The sequence below is a fragment of the Pinus tabuliformis genome, chromosome 3_2 (genome assembly GCF_031772625.1).
Source record: "Pinus tabuliformis cultivar Carrire ecotype Pingquan chromosome 3_2, CPIR1, whole genome shotgun sequence".
NCBI lineage: Eukaryota > Viridiplantae > Streptophyta > Pinopsida > Pinales > Pinaceae > Pinus > Pinus tabuliformis.
Window position 1 is genome coordinate 742,195,019 of NC_142302.1, and position 21,174 is coordinate 742,216,192.

The 21,174-nt window shown below is 32.2% G+C and overlaps 1 protein-coding gene across 1 annotated transcript; it reads left to right on the forward strand.

Annotated features, from left to right (window-relative positions):
- The first annotated feature begins 19,473 nt into the window (after positions 1–19,473).
- On the forward strand, positions 19,474–20,368 carry LOC149182728 (uncharacterized). Its single transcript, XM_089418617.1, has 2 exons — positions 19,474–20,130; positions 20,285–20,368. Exons 1-2 carry the CDS (start codon positions 19,474–19,476, stop codon positions 20,366–20,368), a joined length of 741 nt encoding a protein of 246 aa, XP_089274743.1.
- The last annotated feature ends 806 nt before the right edge of the window (positions 20,369–21,174 follow it).

Consider the following 21,174-nt stretch of genomic DNA (forward strand, 5'->3'; position numbering starts at 1 on the left):
CAACAATAACATAATGTGTGATGTATTGTGTACACAATCTTAATTTGATACCTCTGGCATTTCTAACTTATTCACTCCCTCATTCAAGGGAGGGCTAGAAAGATGTGAGAAAGTCTTGAGTTTATAAATCCTATGTAAATAGATTAGTTGAGTGTTTTATCTTAGCGTTTGTGTGTAGATTTATTCATGTTTGTGTGTAGATTTATTCATGTGTATATTTGGAGTCCAAGCAAGATTGTTGGGCGTGATTCTGAAAAGGAAAATTGTTAAATCGTTGTCCAAGAGTATTGTTCACATGCCTTTGTCAAAGGAATACAATAATCAGGGCAGAGTGTTGTGATTTTGTTCATGGCTATTAAAAATATGCAAATAAAAAATTTCTCGGCACATAAACGCCTGCGTGAGGAGTTCCACAAAGGTAATCGTTCTGCTTGTTTGGTGAAAAAAATTGAGAAGAGAAATTTATTTTAGTGTGGGTCAAATTGTCCAACGGAAATTTCTCCAACATGATCTGCTACATATGGAAGGTTTGTTGAATATTAAAGGAGGCACCGAGTGTATAACCACTGCCTGGATCTGCTCCTTGCAATGCTTACTGAAAACTTCCCTCCACGCGTTATGTCAAATCGGACGTTGTGTATCTATCACCATTTTTTTCAGAGTAGATTTGTTTGGTTATTTTGCATGGGTTCATGATCATCAAAAGGTGTTGACGAAGGTTTTGACGTTAGCGTAGTGCATGACAGTTGCTCAGAACAAAAACATTATTTTGTCAGGCGACTGCTGCAACGTTGTCCACAAGTTATCCACATATCCCACCTGCCTCTACTTCATCCTTCTCTCCAAAACAGTGAAAGATCAATTAGCCATCACCCACTCCCTTGCAAATTAGACCCGAAGGTTACAAATATCAACGCTACACTATCCCCTAAAGAGATGAACAAGATGTAACCCTAGTTGCATGAGGAAGTTCCTATGTATGATACATATTATGTAAACAAGACTATGTTGGTTGGACTGGACTGAGATTCTCCATATATATATTACACTATATTATTGTCACTGTATGGATGTGTGCATCGACTTAGGCTGGAATTATTTATTATAATAATAGTAAGACAATGGAGTAATATATGTAATCACTATGGGATTGTTGTGTGGTTTAATTCCCAACTTTTTAAAGTGGGTTGAAGCGTATTTCTACATGTTTGGTATTATATGTAATAAAATAGATAGAATGCAATTTTGTGTTTGCATATATATGAAAAAATAAAAAAATAAAAAATTAATGTGACTCGTCATGTTCTAGGGGTATCTGTTATAGGTAGTTCTTAATAAGTTCAAGTTCTAGGGGTATCTGTTATAGGTAGTTCTTAATAAGGTCAAGTTGGTGTTATCCGTTACGCTCTGAGAGCGTTAGTACAGGTTATTTTGTACAAGGTCAAGTTGTAGATTTGTCTCTTGAAGATATTGTATACCTATAATGATATCCTAGATAACTAGTGAATATGGCGAAAGGCCATATATTCAACAAATGGTGGATGTTTCATGAGGTGGTTGAGACTCACTCGTCATGCTTCCAAAGGATCAGAAGCGTGAATTCTACAAAGTAGGTCAATGATGGTTTGAAGGGATTATGTCTTAGATGGATCAAGTGGGAAGCTTGAAAGTGTGGTAAAGAAAAGAGTAGAAACTGTGAGATTTCAAAGTGGATATGAGTCCTAGTGATGACCATATCCGACAAATATGACAGAGATTCATTATTGTTGTAATTTGTGTTTTCTATATTTGTTACATGTAAGCATTAAGGAAGTATGTTGGAAGTAATGCTTCCATGTGATTTAGGTTGTTGTGAGTTTTCATTGTGAGTCCCTTAGTGTGATTCTAGAAGCAATTCTAAGAAATAATATATATATATATATATATATATATATACACACACACACACACACACATTAGTAATTATACTTAGTTATACAATATTTTGTAGATGCATAAAACTTTGAATAAAAAGTAATAATTCCTTTCATTTTTAATTAATCAAATAGATATTTTTCTTTCCATTACAAAGACTAACTCATAAAGAAAATTAAATTATTGTTATTGACATATAAACTTGTCATAGTCATATAAATTAAATGGTTAGGAAAATGAAAATAAGCATCAAAACGCTTACTTGATTTATCTTACATTTCAACTAGTGAAAATTAAGAAAATTCAAAAAAATAATTAAATTATAGAAGCTTCTTTATTATAATTATTAAATAAATAAAACTCGCATTTGAGTTAAACACGAATATATATATATATATATATATAAACAAGTTTTCTAATCATGGAGATTCACTTCCAAAGAGTTAGAGGGAAAAAAACTAAGATATCAAGGAGGTTATCAATCTCAATCTTGAAAATTTTAATTATTTATGTGCCTTGAAGAGTATCAATAAGAAAATGAACATTACTAAGATAAGCTTCATAGTGAAACTGGGCATTGGTCTACTCCCAAAATACCATAGGAAGAAAGCATTTGTCGCTTGTGCAATACTAAACAGGATTGAACATGAAAAGAACTATATCTTATATTGCATAATTTTTAGTCAAATCCATCCTAATTTTCAAAAAATATGTCACACTACCAACCTTCATGAATTACTAATGTGCAAAAGTATGATGATCTTTGAACACTTGCTCATTTCTCTTTAAGTATGGAAACAATATGTTAAAGGATTTCAATTCATTTCTTACCTTTTTAATCTCTTATATACCATATTGGTATTAGTGGTCATTAGTCATTGTCATCAACATCATCATATTTCTCATTAAAGCATCACAAAAACATAATTCATATTTATATATCTTTTTAATTAACCAATTTGATTAAAATGAAAAAAAAATTATGATTATTTTTAAAATAATTCTGAACTTTTGAAATACAACTACTACTAGAATTATTTTACTATGGCCAACCTAATAATTATGGTTAATTAAATTTAAATTTGAAAACTCTGTTTTAAAACAAACACTCTTACTTTATAATTAACCACCTTTTAATTTTATATTTAATTTAATTTATGTGCAATTCAATTTATATGTTTTAATAACCTTTCTATTTCTATTTTAATTTAATTTAGGTTAAATTCAACTTATATGTTTTCAATATTAAATGGATTCCTATATATTCTTTTAAAATATAATTTTGTTTGTTGTTATTATTATCGAGATACGGGAAAATAGATAATATTTTAAATTGAGATTTACTTTCTAATTCAAAAATATAAATTGAGATTTATTTCTTATTTTTCAATGTAAACCTATCACATTATTTATTTTAAATTGGTATATATTTTTAAAATCTTTAAAGATGAAGATCTCATTTTTTTTAATTTAAAGATGTTACATCTCTCCTTTACTAAATTGTTAACGCCTTTTTACTTAATTGGATTGTTAACGCCTTTTTACTTAATTGGAATGCCTCTTAACAAGATTACTACTATCCAGTAATATTTAAAAAAATATTTTATTACTTTATGTAAAATATTATGTAATGTTGTGTTAAATTAATAAAAATAAAATTAAAATCCAAAAATAATAATTAGTTCTTGATATAGTGAGATATGATCTTGAAAGATATAGATAGCCTTCCTCACATGACTTGGGATGAACATTACTGACCAACCCTCGTTGGAGTTTAAGATTACTAACATTGTTGAGTATCTATATTAGATTTCAGGTCGAATACCTTCGCATATAACTCTGTTTGAGCTAAATTGCCCCATGGTTAACATCTTGTGTCGTATAAGTGACCTCCTTCCACACTGGAGGTGTGTGGGGACTTCAGGAAAGCATAGGGGCGATGAAGTCAACATTTGATATTGCTTTTAGTAATTTTCTGTGTTGGAGGGTATGCAAATCCAGATTCTCATGCATGGTAATAATGTATCATTGCTGAATCTTAGTATCTACTATGTACAATCATACAAGAATTGGATTCTCAGTTAACATTGATGGCTACGAAACCAATTTGGATAAACTGAATGCATGGAGCTCCCATTTTGTAACGAAATTGCTCAGACATTTTATGATATGCTTAAAGTTTGCTTGATTGTTTACGAAATCTGCTTAATGACTAATGCATACTCAAGTTAAACATCTTGAAATAGATTTATTTTAATCATTTTAAAATACTTCAGTAATATATATTTGCCTCATTTCTTTATCGATTAAGCTGCGTTCAGACTACAGGCAGGCAAGATTATTTGCTTCAAATGTTTGTCATGAATTACCAGACTACAGTCAAGCAAGACAGATAAAACTTTGAGATTTAACGTTATTTATATTCTTTGTGAATTTTCTGCACAACCTGTCCGAAATCTTTCACTCAGTAAATTAGCTTATTTCTATTCATGCACAAAATAAAGTCTACGAGGAGGCTTTGTGTTCCATGCTCGCACCATCATCAATGAGGAGATTATTTCATCAATATGTCCTTTCCACTTCTTTAAGAAAAAATTAAATGTGGGAAGAGTCATAGAGACGAATGAGAGTTCTCTTTTTGAGCAAAATGCAACGGGTGTGGCAGTCTTGCGTAGGATCTGCTGGCATTGTTGAGAAAGGAATTTGCTGTAGTCAGTGTTAGGATAGACGGGAAAAGTGTTTCGAAACGGTTGAAAATATACAAACATCGTGTGATGTATTAAGGGAGAGAATGGCAGATATATGGTCTTTTGGCAACGCCGACAAATTTGTGTAGGGCTCATGGTCAGGGTCATGATCAGGGATCTGACGGGAATTTTTGCCCGTCATGGCGCAAAAAAATGTAGGTGTGTTTTTTGGATGTGTTTGAAATCGGAGAAAACGGTTTTTTGGACGGCCAATTACTATTTTAAAACGTTATTAATGCTTCTTTATCTTCACTTTAATTTGTATATACCACTCACCATGACCATGATCTGATGAAGCTCGACACTGACAATTGTCCAACTCACCTTGACCTGCCCAGAGCAAAGTTGATATGAGGTAGGCAACTTTTATTTCTTGCCCCATAGAAAAGTTAATGGAGTCTCACATGCTAGGGGAATAGCAGTTTCCTTGCATTTATATTTCTCTCAAAGTTGACTTTGGTACTTTAGCAGTAAGGAAACTGCTATTCCCCTTGCATGTCAGACTGCATTAACTTTTCTATGGGGTCAGAAATAGGAGTTGCCTTTGAGGTATATATTCACTCGTTCAGGGTATCTATTCACTCGTTCAGTGTCATTAAATGTGTACAGAATGTTCCTTTAATGACAAAATCTTATAATATAGTATATAGTGTCGTACAAAAAAACAAATAATGTGGAATGAAGTTTGGATGCTGAAGTAGCTGATTAGACTTAGAGAGAATGATTAGGCTGTGGACTCCACCCTGAGGTTGTGAATCTACCATGAATATGGGATTTTATGGCCTTCCGAATAGTAGAAACTTAAAAAGACGAGACTGATTAGACTCCCTCCAACCGTTAATTTATTTTTTGCTATCATATATTAATATGCTCATACTAAATTAAATTTGAATTTCACATGTAACAGACCTTTCTTAACCATAAATCCAAATTCCAACCCAAGGCACGATACATTGGTCAAGACCTGAACATGGTTAAACATGAGTACCAGACATTTTAAATTTTGAATTTCACACTTAATTAAACATGAGTACCAGACATTTTAAATTTTGAATTTCACACTTAATAAAAACCATAAGTCCAAATTCCAACCCTACTCATAAACATGAGTAACAGACCTTTGTTAAACATAAGTACCAAAAATTTTAAATTTGAATTTGACATATAATAACTAACAATAAATCCAAATTCCAATCCTAATCATGATACATTGATCAAGCCCTGAACATGAGTAACAGTCATTTGTTAAACATAAGTACCAGACATTTGTTAGAAAGTCATAGACGCAAGCATGAAACAAATTTGTAGTAGTTGTGCGAGACTATATAGGGCATTCTCTCGTTCACTTATCCACGCAATGATTTTATATTGTGACTCGTCTTCAAACACTCCAAATCTGCATCCTATTCCAACATTGTTTGAAAAAAAAATCTACATCACCAACGCAAGCAGATCCTAGCCAAGGATGTGACACTCATTGTATTTTACTCAAAGAGAAATCTACTTTATTTTTTCCTTTATTAGATTCTGATAGATGGAGTATACCTATTTCATCCCTCTAAATGATTAATACATTTAGAGCTATAAGTTCAGAGTTAAATAGATGTAGGTTTGTATAAATAGAAGGTAAGCATTCACTTATAAATTCAGAGTTAAATAGATGTAGGTTTGTATATATAGAAGGTAAGCATTCACTCTCTTGATTCACTCTCTTGATTGATTGATATAGAGTGAGGAATTTATTATTTTTATGTTATTTTAAAATATTTAAAGTTAATAGATATTTGTTTTTTCCTACATAATTAAATATAGAGGAGATGTTATTATATAATAATATATCATATTAAATTAAAGAAAAAACAAAAAATAAGTAAAAATTATAAATTTTGATTTATCTAATTGAGTTAGAATTAGAAATATAAGTCTGTGTGGGGTAAGTGGTGATGGCCGTGGAATGAATTCTCACGGAACTAAGGCCTTGGGTTGAAATCTTGTGCTACCCTCCTGGTAATAATGGACATGTAAACTAGAAAATCGGAAAAAAAAAAAAAAAATTAGAAATAGAAAAGATTGTTAATTGCTATATGATAATAATAATAATAATAAAATAAATGTTATAGCTTGAAGAGTGGGCCTAATGATTAAAACAATGTATTTGGTCTTAAAAGGAAAAAAAAAAATTAGAAATATAAAAGATTGTTAATTGCTATATGATAATAATAATAATAATAAAATAAACTTTATAGCTTGAGGAGTGAGCCTAATGATTAAAAGCATGTATTTCTTCTTAAAAGGTCACAAAAAAACTTTAGAAATGGAAAAGATTGTTAATTGATATATGATAATAATAATAATAAAATAAACGTTATAGCTTGAGGAGTGGGCCTAATGATTAAAAGAATGTATTTGTTCTTAAAAGGAAAAAAAATTAGAAATATAAAAGATTGTTAATTGCTATATAATAATAATAATAAATAGCTTGAGGAGTGGGCGTAATGATTAAAAGCATGTATTTCTTCTTAAAAGGTCATGGGTTCAAAAAAGAGGGGATAGAGTATGTATGCTTAAGCCTAATGATTAAAAGCATGTGTTTCTTCTTATATGTAGGGGATAGAGTGTGTATGCCTGGGCCTAATAATTAAAAGCATGTGTTTCTTGGGCCTAAAGCATGTGTTTTTTCCTAAAAGGTCACAAGCATGTGTTTCTTGGGCCTAAAGCATGTGTTTAGTCTTAAAAGGTCACAAAGCATGTGTTTCTTAGGCCTAAATCATGTGTTTCTTCTTAAAAAGTCACAGGTTCAAAACCATAGGGGGTAGAGTATGTAGAGTATGTATGCCTAGGCCTAATGATTAAAAGCATGTGTTTCTTGGGCCTAAAGCATGTGTTTCTTCTTAAAAGGTCAAAAGTTCAAACCCAGAGGGGTAGAGTATATAAAGGATAGAGTATGTATGCGTGGGCCTAATGATTAAAATCATGTGTTTCTTGGGCCTAAAGCATGTATTTCTTATTAAAAGGTCACAGGTTCAAAACCAGAGGGGGTAGAGTATGTATGCCTGGGCCTAATGATTAAAAGTATGTGTTTCTTGGGCCTAAAGCATGTGTTTCTTCTTAAAACATCACAGGTTCAAAAACAAAGGGGGTAGAGTATGTATGCATGGGCCTAATGATTAAATGCATGTGTTTCTTCTTAAAAGGTCACAGGTTCAAAACCAAAGGGTAGAATATGTATAACTTATGTATGTCTTGGTACACTTAACAGTCAAATAGGGGGTAGAGTATGTATGCGTGGGCCTAATGATTAAAAGCATGTGTTTCTTCTTAAAATTTCACGGGTTCAAAACGAGAGGGTGTAGAGTATGTATGCCTTAGTACACTTAGAAATCAAATAGATGCACAAAGGTGAGTCCCTTGTCCCACAAACAAGAGGGTCTCATACACCAATTTGGTGTATGGATTGACCTTAACTTTAAAATTAGATATAATAATAATCCTCATGATGAACCACACTTATTGGTTATAAAACCATAAGGCAAAAATTTATTTTATATAATTTATATAAAAAAACTTTACTTAAAATATAATTTTATTTTAAATTTAAATTTGACAAATTATATTTTTTATTATTTAATATATATATATATATATATATATATATATATATATATATATATATACACGTTTCTAATCAAAATTAAAATATCCAAAATAAATCTAGAACGCTTTTTAAGGAAATTTAATAAATTTAGAATATACGTGTAACACTTCCATTTATAAATTTAGTTTAAAATAACTTTATTTCTCATTGATTCCCCATTGTTATATACTTGTTACATTGTTCAAGTTGAATATCTATTTATACTTTGTATTATATATATAGTTTGTTTATTAGCTAAAATCATCTTTATATTTTAATATTATAATTAAGCATAATATTTTATATATAAATTTGGATTTAATTAAAATTTTAATTCTGATTGATTCCCCATTGTTATATATTTATTATATTGTTCCATTTGAATTTCTATTTATCAGAAATATATATATAAATAATTTGTTTATTAGTTAAAATCTTTTTTATATTTTATTATTTTATATATAATTTCAGATTTATTTTTTAATTAAATTGTCAAAATTATTTTATATTAAAAAATCTAAATACAAATATAATCTGATTGTTCTAATTTTTTTAACTTAAAAATATTATTCATTTTCGAATAATAATTTTTTGTTTATTATAATTATATTTTTAAATACATAGATAAAATTGCCATCCTAAAAAATTTCAATGATATTGAGAATATATAAAATAAATATACGCCACACATCTATCCCATTAAAATAATTTTTTTAATTTATATTTACTGAAGATTATTACCATGCTAATAACAACAACATAAGGAACCATTAAAGTACTTTATCAAAAGAATTACTATAGTTGTCATAGTTCAATGTTTACCTTTATTTAGACTATGCTACATATCATGAGAAACCCACTATCTCGAATGAACAACTAATTAAATGTTATGTTTGGGGCTTGACCACGTTCATCATCACACCTCCTTAGGGAATGATTTATATATTTTTCCTTAAGTTAATAAATCACAACTATAGGTGTAAGTGGTCCGTGGAGGAGTTTACGAATTAAGAGGGTTTTGGTTTCCCCTAAATTTTAGCTTGACTTTTGGGTTAATATTTTACAAGCTTATAAGAGTTGAATTTAGCTCAACTTCTCGGTTAATATTTCATAAGGTTATAAGATTTTAATGAGGCACATGTCAATCCTCTGGATCCCAACTTTGTCCTATCACTACACTTCGTTAGGTCTCATGCTTTAGACATTTGGGAGATGACCAAACATCCATAAGCTCGGACTCAGATCAAAGCGTTTAGGAAATTATGGTTCAATAATGGTAACCAATCACTTTTCTCTCTTCTTACTGGTCATTTGCACACCATCACTACGAGAACCTCTCTATTGTGACTTTCAACTAGGGTTTGATTAATTCCTAGTTACAAATCCCCGCTTCTCAACAGTTATGATAATTTTCCGGAGTTAATTGCATAAACCATTTTTTCCCTTTAGCTTGTTATGTTTTTACATTGAACTGAATTTAAAATTTCCAATCTCTTTATAGATCTTAGCTCAAGTTGGCATTCTGTAGCTGAAAGGGTCTAGTGGCGGGTTCTCCTATATGAACCTGAGATGCCTAGGTAAGAGAGGATGCTATTGGTATTTCTAAAAGTTAAACCTTCCTTTTCTTTTCCTCAACTGCAAGCTAAGGTCTCTCTTTCATTTTCAGGGATGAGGGTATGCATATAACCTCAAGTACTTGTTCCTTGGCCAATTTTATTAGTTCCATAATTATAATTCTAGACTTTTACCAATCCTATACATGCTCTCTATGCAAGTTTGGGTTTGTACTACTCACACTCTTGAACTAGATTTTCTTACCTTTGGAGTTTTGGGGTCTCATCCTTACAACGTTCCTGCGTCACTAATGTTTTCCTTTTTTTTAAGTTCTCCAAAAACCCTACTCACTGTAATTTCCCTTATTGTATTTTAGTTGTTGTGAGTCTACAAGCCTACTGCTGCCAGTCATGGAACTTAATTTTGTTATATCATTTTAACTATGGCTAGGTAGACACTCGAAATAACATAATTGCTAATATAGGGTTTCAAGTTCTCTTATTCTTCTATTGTTTGATATGGAGCCTACCCATTGTTAGGTGGAAAATTCTTGTCTTTATGAAATGAGAAATAAAGATAACGAAATATAGAATCCATACCTTTTAGTCAAAATGCCTAATGAAAACCCTTATTGTAGTTTAATGAAACTTCTTAATGCTCAAAATCCAATTCTACAAACGCAATGACAAATAAAGGATCAAAGGCATATGATATATAAATGATTAAGTAAAGTCTATATTAGTGATGAATGGGACAAGTACCTAACATCATTACCAATGGAAAATTGAAAGTAAAAAAGAAATACATGAGATCCATTGGACAATATAGTGAGAAAGAAACACTATTTTTTATTATAATTGAATAAAAGGGAGACTCGATATAAACTAGCCTTGATGTTGCAAAACTCCTTCCAATAGTCTCCAATATTCCCTTACATGACAAGATTCTAGCCTCAAATTGACAATATAAGATTACATCAAAAGTGAACTCCTTCCCCTCTAGTGTGTGCTGAATTTAGATGCCAAGAGGAGGAGGTTTGAGATCCTATTTCTAAGGATTAGATCCATAAAGAGAGGGATTAGGGATCCAAAAAGAGAAGAATTAGATCGATAAACCAAGGGATAAGGCTGAACTAGGTAGGGGTTCCAGTCCTTCTTGTTGGTATATTATATCCCTACAAGGTTTCTAGAAATTTCTTTTTATTTTTACCTAGACTAAAAGGACACCACGCTTTTTAATGGAGAACAAAGCGACAAATTGTTCTGGGTACAATGGTTAGAACTGAGGTTGTGCAGACAGTTGCTATGAAAAGTGCGACACTCCTTGAAAATAGGTTTTTAAGCAATATAAATCAGGATTTTTGTTGTATTTGTGATAGTTTTACTTCCAAAATTATAGGGGATTGCTTGGAAACACCTCATTAGATAGCGAGAGGTCTAGCTTGGTGATCATTTTCCTATTGGTGACAAAATGACATGTAGCACCCATAAGGGTTGGGACGAGACTTGAAGTTTTGGAAAACGATGTACATAGTATATTTCTTTCATGAAATAACAAGTTGTGAGTTTGTACAAATTCCTTCGGAGTATGTTTTGTTTGGAAATTCGTTATTGGTGACCAAATTCACTTATTACTTATTTGATTATTAGCAGTTCAAGTGTGTGAGGCTTTTTATTTATTACTAATCCAGGTTCGGGTGTGACAAAGGACCCTTCCAAGACCTTTTATTTTAGTAATGTGTTAAATTGCATATTTAAAAGAACATAAATTTATACATGTGCATGTTGTAAAGAAGAGGAACATGACAATCATCAGTAACATAAAAACATAAGTCGTTGATAACGGAGTTTTTCGAGGAGGGACTATGTCTGCAGGCCCCGGTGTCAAGATGGTGTAGACCGCTGCATTAAGTGTTGTCAATAGTGATGATGTACACACGAGATGTTATTGCGATCATACAAGGAAAATGCCCTCACGCAGGAGTGGCTCTAAGAAATGTTCCACTACAGGAACTCTCAGTCAAAAGGCTCCTATCAATATGACATAAAACTCATGCACGATGACCATCCCGCCAACATGGCATAAAAGGGATCTCAAAGCAAACATGCATGGCAACACATGACTATCCCATCAACATACAACAAAGGGATCTAAAAACACAACATGACAAATCATGACAATAAGTACATCACATAGATGATTCTGCATCACATCAAGTAGGAATCATGAAAATTAGTATGGAACATGATCCCACATCAAACATCAAGCAGGGCATAAAAAGGAAGTAGATGAACACAACATATACCTCACAACCAAGGGCCATCTGAAGAAGCAGATGTCAAACTGCTGAAGCTGCTTGGACCATCAATCTCACGGCATCAATTGCATGGAAATGGTTGCTCGCACATGAATGCTGACACCTGCATTCCACTTAGAAAAGTGGTTGAATAAGAGAATGAGAGAATGAGAAATTTGAACGTAGCATTAGATTTGCGGCATCGAATAGTGCAAAATTGACTGTCCAAAATCTGAATCCTGAGAAGTTGAGAATCTGGGGCTCAAGGAATCTTTTAGATTCCTCAAAGATTCTACTCCATGGGTGGACTGGAAATCTGCAACTCTAAAGGCGAATCTGACCTCTCCATTGCAATCCTTGTGGAGAAACATGAAAAACAACTATAAACTTGACTATATTCCGACATGGAGAAAAATTACCCCCTCAGGAAGGTTTCATGGATCATGGTTCCACTCCCTGTTTTTGTAGCAAACATGGTTCCACTTGCATACTGAAAAATAACCAAAAAATGCAAAACTATGATGGAGGAACGGACAATGCCATTGCATTCGTGGCATTGAGAAGTGCTGAAACCATACAAAATTTGTCAAAATTTGACAAAGTGAAATTTCAGCCACCTGCAAAAGTTGCCTCGAACTGCGTGCACAACGTCCTCCTGTCTCGAAAGCCATGCCCGCTCCTGTTTCCTCCATCTGTCCCCCGGGTGCATTGAAAATACTATATTTATATAATATTTCCCAGCGGATTAACCAATAAGGTAGTTAAGTGGATTGGTTAAGTGACCACATTATAAGGAGGAGGTCGGGTGGTCAAACCCCGACCCCTCTATTTTAATGCACAACTGTTTTATCAAAACCGAAATTAATTTGAAATTGGGGGGTCAGGTTTGCATTGCGTGGCCCACCCAATGTCCCACGCATTAACAAATGAACATCGCATGTGGCACTATTATGGTAGGTGGCATGTTAAGGCACACACTTGTTTTATGTTTATGGTTGCCTTCACTGTGGGTTCGTTTTTGGGGCCACCTGCTTGGGGTCTGGCCATGTGGGCCAGGCGATTTCGACCCCTGTCGGTCCCATAGTAAGTATTATATGGCGTTGTAAGGTGTGGGGGTACAGACTGGGTCCACCAGAGGTGGCCTATGGCCACCCCATAATTAATGTTTTATATGTTATATGGTATGCAGTTGGAGAAGGGTTTGGCGGGGTCATGGTCGCCAACCCAACCTTTGAATTTTAAAAAAAGTGTGGTGTGGTTTGGTCGACGGGGGTCATGGCCCGTTGACCCTTTTAATAAAAAGATTTTGTTATGTAGTTTGGGAGTGGCAGGGGTGGTGGCTCGCCACCTCATTTATAATTTTTTTTTTTTTTTTTTTTTTGAAATATAGGTGCTCCTAAAATCTTTAGAAAATAAGGGATATTGGGAAAATTAATGAGGCCACAATTTCGACCAATTTCAGGTGCTAGGTTTCATGCCTCAGGGTTGGTAAAACTGTAGTATACTTAAACCTGGCCCACAACCCAACTTTGACCAAAAGATTGACTAGATCGTTCTCCCTCATATGAGCTCGGATTGACAAACCGTTCACACCTTCGCAATCAGGATGATGAGATCTACGCTCTGGTCCTAGTTCGAAGTCATTCCAAACATTTTTTATTTTTAAGCTTTCATAAGCCCTCTTTGTCATGTGTGTGTATCTAGAGCCACCTGGATCAATTGCACTATATACTCTTTTGTCTTCGATTAGCAAGTATTGGCTTTGCAAATATCTTTGTGGTTGCTCCTGTGTTTTTAATAATTTTTGTTAGGATGACAAGATTCAACAATCTGATAAGGCAATGGCATAATTAGTGAATGTATTAAAAACACTAACTGTGGCATATGTGAAAATCGTGTGGTTTTGTAATGTGATAAAATTGTGTAAATGTTACAATTTGATGTATGCGACCCTTTTATTTCTTCTTGTGTTTTTTAGATAAAAATAATAATACTTAAGCAGCAGCAAAAGGTTGTAATCTAGTTTCGAAATTTCTTATTTATCTTTAGCATTATAACCGTAACCGTTTTATTCGGCATTTTTGTTCTTATATTACTCTTATCTAGCTTTGTAGGTCGGAGGGGCCCATATCCCCTTGGGACCTGCCATCATCCTGTTGAGACATATAAATATATTAATAATGGGACATCGACTATTCTTGTGTACGGGTTCAATCTTATTAACAAGAAATAACCATTCCATATTTCAACTATATACAATATTCATGGCATTTTCTTGTTTATTCAGTAATAATCTCTCTACAATCTAGGTTACATCTACAACAACAAAAAGACATTGGACAAATTCCTCACTTAATGTACAAAAATTTCCTTGGAAACAAAGAATAAATGTGAGTCCAACTTACAATTTCCCCATGAATAATTATAGATTTCCTCCAAATAAAAATCATAGTTTGTGATATTTACCTATTTTAAGTTAGAAAACCAATATATCCACAAGTTAGACAACTAATATATCCACAGGGAACTGAGCACACCTCCCAACTAATGAGACAAGTGATCAATGCCTTGCCCCACCCCGAGCATTGCACTTCTAGATTAGTCAAGACAAGGATGTTCAAGATCCTCTTGAAGCCTTCTCAGATTGTGCTTAGTCCAACATAAGTTTTTGTAGACTTCACTAGTCCACACTAGGGATTCCACTGGCTAACCAAATCAAGACTTTCCTATATGCTAGTGTCTTGCCTTCTCTTAACATTGTCCCATGAGATATTCCCACTTCTTCTCTTTCTCTTCTTCTCAAGTTTTCTCCTCCTCAAATTGGGATGACTTATTTCAAGAGAACATAATAGTTGCCTCCTAACTATCTCGATGACGAAATGTTCATTTTTTGTCATTCTTGTGATATCCACGACTTTCTAGCCAACTAAGTTAAAAAGTAACAATAAAATAAATAACTTAACATTTAAGTTTCACTTAGGCTTCTACGTAGTCCATAGTCTAACATGCTACTGTAGCAAAAGTAAATCAACAAAAATATTTACAATAACTGAAGGGTCTAAGAGGTGTTACATCTCCCCCCTTGAATGAAACACTATCCTCGGTGTTTATTCTTGCCCTTGAAACGATCTGGGATACACATTCCTTATAAGGTCTTCATCCTCCTAGGTAGCCTCTTCTGGGCTACAGTGTACTCATTGCACTTTAACGTGGGTGATAACTCACCTCTGTAACATCATTTATCTTTGATCGAGAATACACAAAGACTCTACCAATAATTCTCCATCTGAATCTACTTGTTTCACATTTTAAAGTCTATCATTAGTTTATGACATTTCATAAAATAATTCGCATTTGGATGCAAATATGTAAATTCAATTATACGTGTATGTCTTGCCAATTAATAATATGTTGAGGGTAATACGCATAGTTTTTTAATAGAGAAACATGAAACACATTATGTACTTGTATGTGGCTAGGTAGTTCTAATTAATATGCTACAGGTGCAATTCTAGCTAGTATTTGGAAAGGACCACAGATTTGGGGGGCTAACCGCCTCACCTTAACAGTCCCTTCTTGGGTTTGACCCTTACATATACATGATCCGCCACTCTAAATTCTCTAAAAAAAATCTTGTCGACATATCATTTTTGTCGTTCTTGAGCAACCTTGAATTTCTATCAAACCTTCTTTACTATCTGTTCCATTTCCACTAAGATATAAAAACCTCATATCAACTTATCCTCTAAACCACTGTAGTTAATAGATATTAAATATGAAAACTATCTATTTAATAATTTTAATTAATAATTATTTCATAAAATCTATTTGTTGAATGGTTATTTCATATAAACGATATGTTTAAAATATATTTAATTTATTTTATAAAATTATAGAAAACTAATCTACTAAACATATTAAGTTTATATATATATATATATATATATATATATATATATATATTCTCTAATAATTTAAGTTTATATATATATATATTTTAATAACTTTAGTTAAAATAATAATAATTATAAGATTAAGAATATACAATAATATTTATTATTATAAAACTTTTTAATTAATTATAATTAATTAATTCTAAATAGTTAATTATAAATAACATCGTCATTATTATTATTTTGCAAAATTATTTTATTATTTTGAAGTGGGATTTTTTTTGTAAATCTTTATACTTTGTTTATAATATGTTTTATAATTTGAAAAGTTTATAAGAGATTATTATTTGTGTTATATTTTTTTTGAAGTTTAAAAATATATATTGATCAATATAACATTTACATTGCAAACATTGGATTATTCGTTTAATTTGACTTGTTTTGAAAGTATGGATTAAAGGAAATAATTGAGAATTGAATATAGAATTTGCAAAACTTGTATTACAAATTTTATGTGGATAGTGCTTTTTTACAAAAGCTTGGCATTAATGCGAGTGATATAAAAAGAACAGAAATGAAAAGACACAAAAATAATTAGGTAGAAAATATAAATCATTGATGACATTTATAACTCATCATGAAAGACAATGACACTAGTTGGCAAGTGCAACGTGATAATGGTTTTTTGGTGGATTCCATTCATTGGTGCATATAATGATTGTGCCCATGTGTTCCATGCACTTGTCCCTAAGATGATAAAGTAAGTGAAATTCCTCCATGTGTAGGAGAAGCTTATCCCTACTCTTATTCAATGTAAACAATACTTTTTCTAGAAGATTCATGATTTTCCAATAAGGGTTGATGGTGTGAAGATATTAACTTTTTTGACCCCCAGTGGTATAGAGGTTTGAAATCTAATTGAAAATTGATGGCATAAAATCTAAATAAGAAATGTCATCCTTGTATTTTGTAGTTTCTTTTTCAGTGGAATCAATTTCCTATTGATTGACCATTTGAGTGTGTCTGTGATATCGATCAATAGAGGCATGGGATCTAGAGCCCAATGTCTTCATGTTGTTGAGGGTGTCGTGGTCCCCAACTTTCCTCCTCGAACATGCATGTTGTCGGCGCATGAAAAACAACTAATGAAGCTCTCAATAGAGACTAGAGGTAAAGAAAGGAAAGATAAGGAAGATGGGAGGGTGATACAATAAAAACATAATGAGTAGGAGGTCAAGGAAACTCAATGAAGGAAGGAACTCTAGTGTCTAAAGCCTAAGATAAGAAAGAAGTAGAATGCACCATGAAGGTGGATACAAATAATGTGCTAAAGAGAGCGTAACATAAATCGACATAAAATGACTGAGAACCATGAAAATCTGAAATAATATACCTTCAAGAGGGCCATCCAATTGTGGTTGGGGAAAGAGATGATGGTGTCAACTTTAGAGATTTTCCATAGCCTTCAAGTTCCTACTGCATTTTGATGGCAAGGAGAAGAATTTTATCTTGCTTGAGGATAATAGATGAAGAGAAGAAGAAATGAGGTGAGGAGGGCTTGGTACTTCTTTTTATTGAGCATCAACAGGGAGGTGGACAATTTCCCTTAAACACTGAAAGTTCCTTGACTGTATGCAAGACATATTATTTCCTCCAATATGAAGCAATAAAAAGAATTGGAACATACCCTTTTGGGAAATATAACTTTTGAAATAAACTTTGGGACTAGTAATGTCATCAATAGTAACCACGGTATAATTACACCCTTTTATTACACAATGAATTCATAAAAGCTTACATTTGCGAAAGAAAAATCCCACTCGAAAACAATTAAATGCTTCCCATAAATAATCTATAGGAGAGAGTATACAATAACACATTGCAATCCAAACTTTTATATAATACACCTAGGTACTAACCCCACCCATCACACTCTCTTTCCAAGCCACCCACATACATATATATAATTTTATATTGTAAAATAAAAATTATACAATAATATTTATTATTATAAAAATTTTAACTAATAAATATCTTCATTACTTTAATCTTGCAAAGTTATTTTACTATCATCGTTATTTTGAAATTAGAAGTTCATGACAATATTTATACTTTCTATGTTTTAATTTAGAAAGTTCTATATAGCATATTTAGTATTATTTAAAATAAATAAAAAACATACCATTTAAAATAGAAAAATATACCACAACACTTTGGTATTAATTTTTTTTAATTGATTATAAACCATATTAATTTTTATTTATGTTTTTTTATTACTTTAAAACTATGGTAACATAATACTGTATTAATTTTTATTCTATAATTTAATATGAGTATGGTAGGATGGGTAAGTTTATCTATCAGCTTTTGTTTCTTTAAAATAAAATAAAATAAAATAATTATATTTTAAATAGAAAAATCATATGTGTTATAATTAAAAAAAAAATGAATATGTTGTAAATTAATTGGAAGTAAAAAAAGTCTGATTATATATTTAAATCTTATACTTTTCAAAAATATTTTAGCTAGAAATTCAAGTAAACTATTTGAAAATCTATGTAACCTAACTTATATCAATATCAACTTCATATATATATATATATATATATATATATATATATATATATTACACGGATGGTTGATTTTTTATTTAGTTTTATATATATTTTATTTAGCAATTAAAAGTATAATTTCAAAAACAGAAAATAACATCTTGTATTTTACACTCTAAAAATATTTAAAAAAAAATAAAATAAAATTATCTCTCTAAAATCTTAAAAATCTGTGAATAAAATAAATCTATACTCATATATATTTTTCAAAATTTAAAATATGCTACAACTAAATTTCCCATTATTTCCCATTGTGCTTGTTATCCCAAAATCTAATCTATACTAATATATATTATTCAAAATTTGAAATATGCCACAACTAAATTTCCCATTGTCCTTGTTATCCCAAAAATTTTGAACTTTTTGTTTAAATTTTCTATTATACCTATACCATGTATGCACCGAAAATCTTGCAGAACTAAAAGACATACAAAAGATTGTACTTAGAGGATAATGGGAAGCAGATATAGTCTACATGTCATACAATACAATAGGGGCAAGTTTAGGTACCTAAAACTTGACTATTATTGAATGGCAATTTATCAAACGGGTTCTCAATTATATTTTCACATAACTGGAGGCCTTTAACAAAGGACGTTAACGAATGCTCGCCACATGTGGTATTAAATCCGAAAATCTGCGGTCGTAAGCAAAATCTAAAATGACGATGGTTGATCGAGATTCGCATCATTCACACAGTACATTGACGGTCGAGTAAAACGTCAATTTTGGGAGGTGTGCGACCACCTTCTTTAAATCGAGTTTCGTGACGTTATAGTTCGACTCTGCTCAGTTTTTCCTTTGCAGTTGTGAAGTGATCCAGATGGCAAGCGGAACTGCTCGTTGCATGAGTTTAAGGCTTCTGGTGAACAAGCAAAGTCGGAAGATATTGTATGCGGAGGCAGGAAAGGATTTTGTCGATCTTCTCTTCAGCTTTCTCATGCTGCCAACGGGTTCCGTTCTGAAATTGATTTCAGCGTTGAAAAAAGCAAAGAAAATCGGCTGCCTCACAAATCTTTACGACAGCGTACGCAAGCTGCAGACTATGTTTATGATTTCCGAGAAATCCGACTTACTGGAGCCTAAGGTTATACCTAACCTTTCCAACAACATCCTTCGAATACAGCCGACAGACTCAGCACCCTCACCCACAGTATATTACGGTTGCGGGAACGTGTACGAGATCGGTACCCACCATATTAGCTGTGAGAAAGGCGGCAGGTGTTCCTGTGGCAACACTCTGAGCTATCAGTTGCAATTGCATAACCCTTCCATGGGAGTTAGAACTGATGCCGCAGGAGTCAGTGGAAGTGGAAGCGGTGGGGGAGGATATGTGAAGGAAACGGTTACCTTCATAATTACCGATGACTTACAGATATCTCCCTCGTCAACCATCACCAGCCTTAACTTGCTCAATAAGTTCAATGTCAAAGATTTATCGCATTTGGCGGAGCGAAACGCGAGTGTCGGTCCCAATGAGGTAAGGAGATACTATTGCTGTTTATAGCTTGGGTTCATAATGCTGTTAATGGGACTTATTAGGCACTGGAGCTGCTATTAATGGGACTTGTTTTTTGTAGTTTGTGTTGGTAATGCTGTTAATGGGAAGACCATAATAATTTTATATTTATTAGGCACTGGAGCTGCTATGGGCTTCTATGGTTTCAACTACGCCTTTGAACGATGTTTTCGGTGCTGCCGTCTCTGCAAATACATGAAGGTAACAGTGATTTGAAGTCCTTAATATACCAAAGGACATGTGTTGTTTGCTGCTCGTCAAGAGAATACTGATGTCAAGTTATGTCTTCTTGGTGTTGCAGTGTGGAGGGCGTATTTCAATTTTGAATATGTATTTTCAGGATGGTCGTTAATCGAAAGAATTTTTTTGCAAGTATTTGGCAGTGTAATTCAGAGGTCGCATACAGAACAAGGTGCACTATTTGCTTTTAGTGGAGGTTTAGCAGAAGTAAGTAGTATTTAGTTTAGTTTAAATTTCAGGACAAGTGATTCGGGCATCTATGTAGTATCGATTTCGTAACATCACATCGGATCTTATAGTTTCTATTTCAATGCTAATCTGCTGTCTAAAAACTATGCTTTTAAAGTAATATGAAATTTAACTTGTTGGATAAATATCGCAGGATGGTAATTCAGTTTTACTGCTGAAATTTTTTGATGGTTAAATATTTTATTTATATGTTATATTGATTATGGTTTCCTTCTAGAAAAATGTTTATCAGTCCTTAATTTTATTTTATTTTGTTTGTGATGGATGTGCATTACTAATTGGGATATATTCAAAATATTAATATTATTATTTATATATAAAATATATTTGATGGGTTGATAAATGTAAAAGGACGATTGGATTGGCGTAAAACTAAAACATCAATATTATTATTTATATATAACTTTGTTAATAATTTTAATATATGCGAATTCATTAAGGTTTTTTTATTTTCTTTGTCGCTGTATTTCAAATTATTTTAATCTAGTTACTGACATATCTCCGTCCATAGACAAA

Excerpts from the sequence above, each read along its gene's own strand:
- LOC149182728 (XM_089418617.1), top strand. The coding sequence starts at position 19,474 with ATGGCAAGCGGAACTGCTCGTTGCATGAGTTTAAGGCTTCTGGTGAAC. Across the intron at positions 20,131-20,284 it reads CGAGTGTCGGTCCCAATGAG|GCACTGGAGCTGCTATGGGC; the intron begins GTAAGGAGATAC and ends TATATTTATTAG.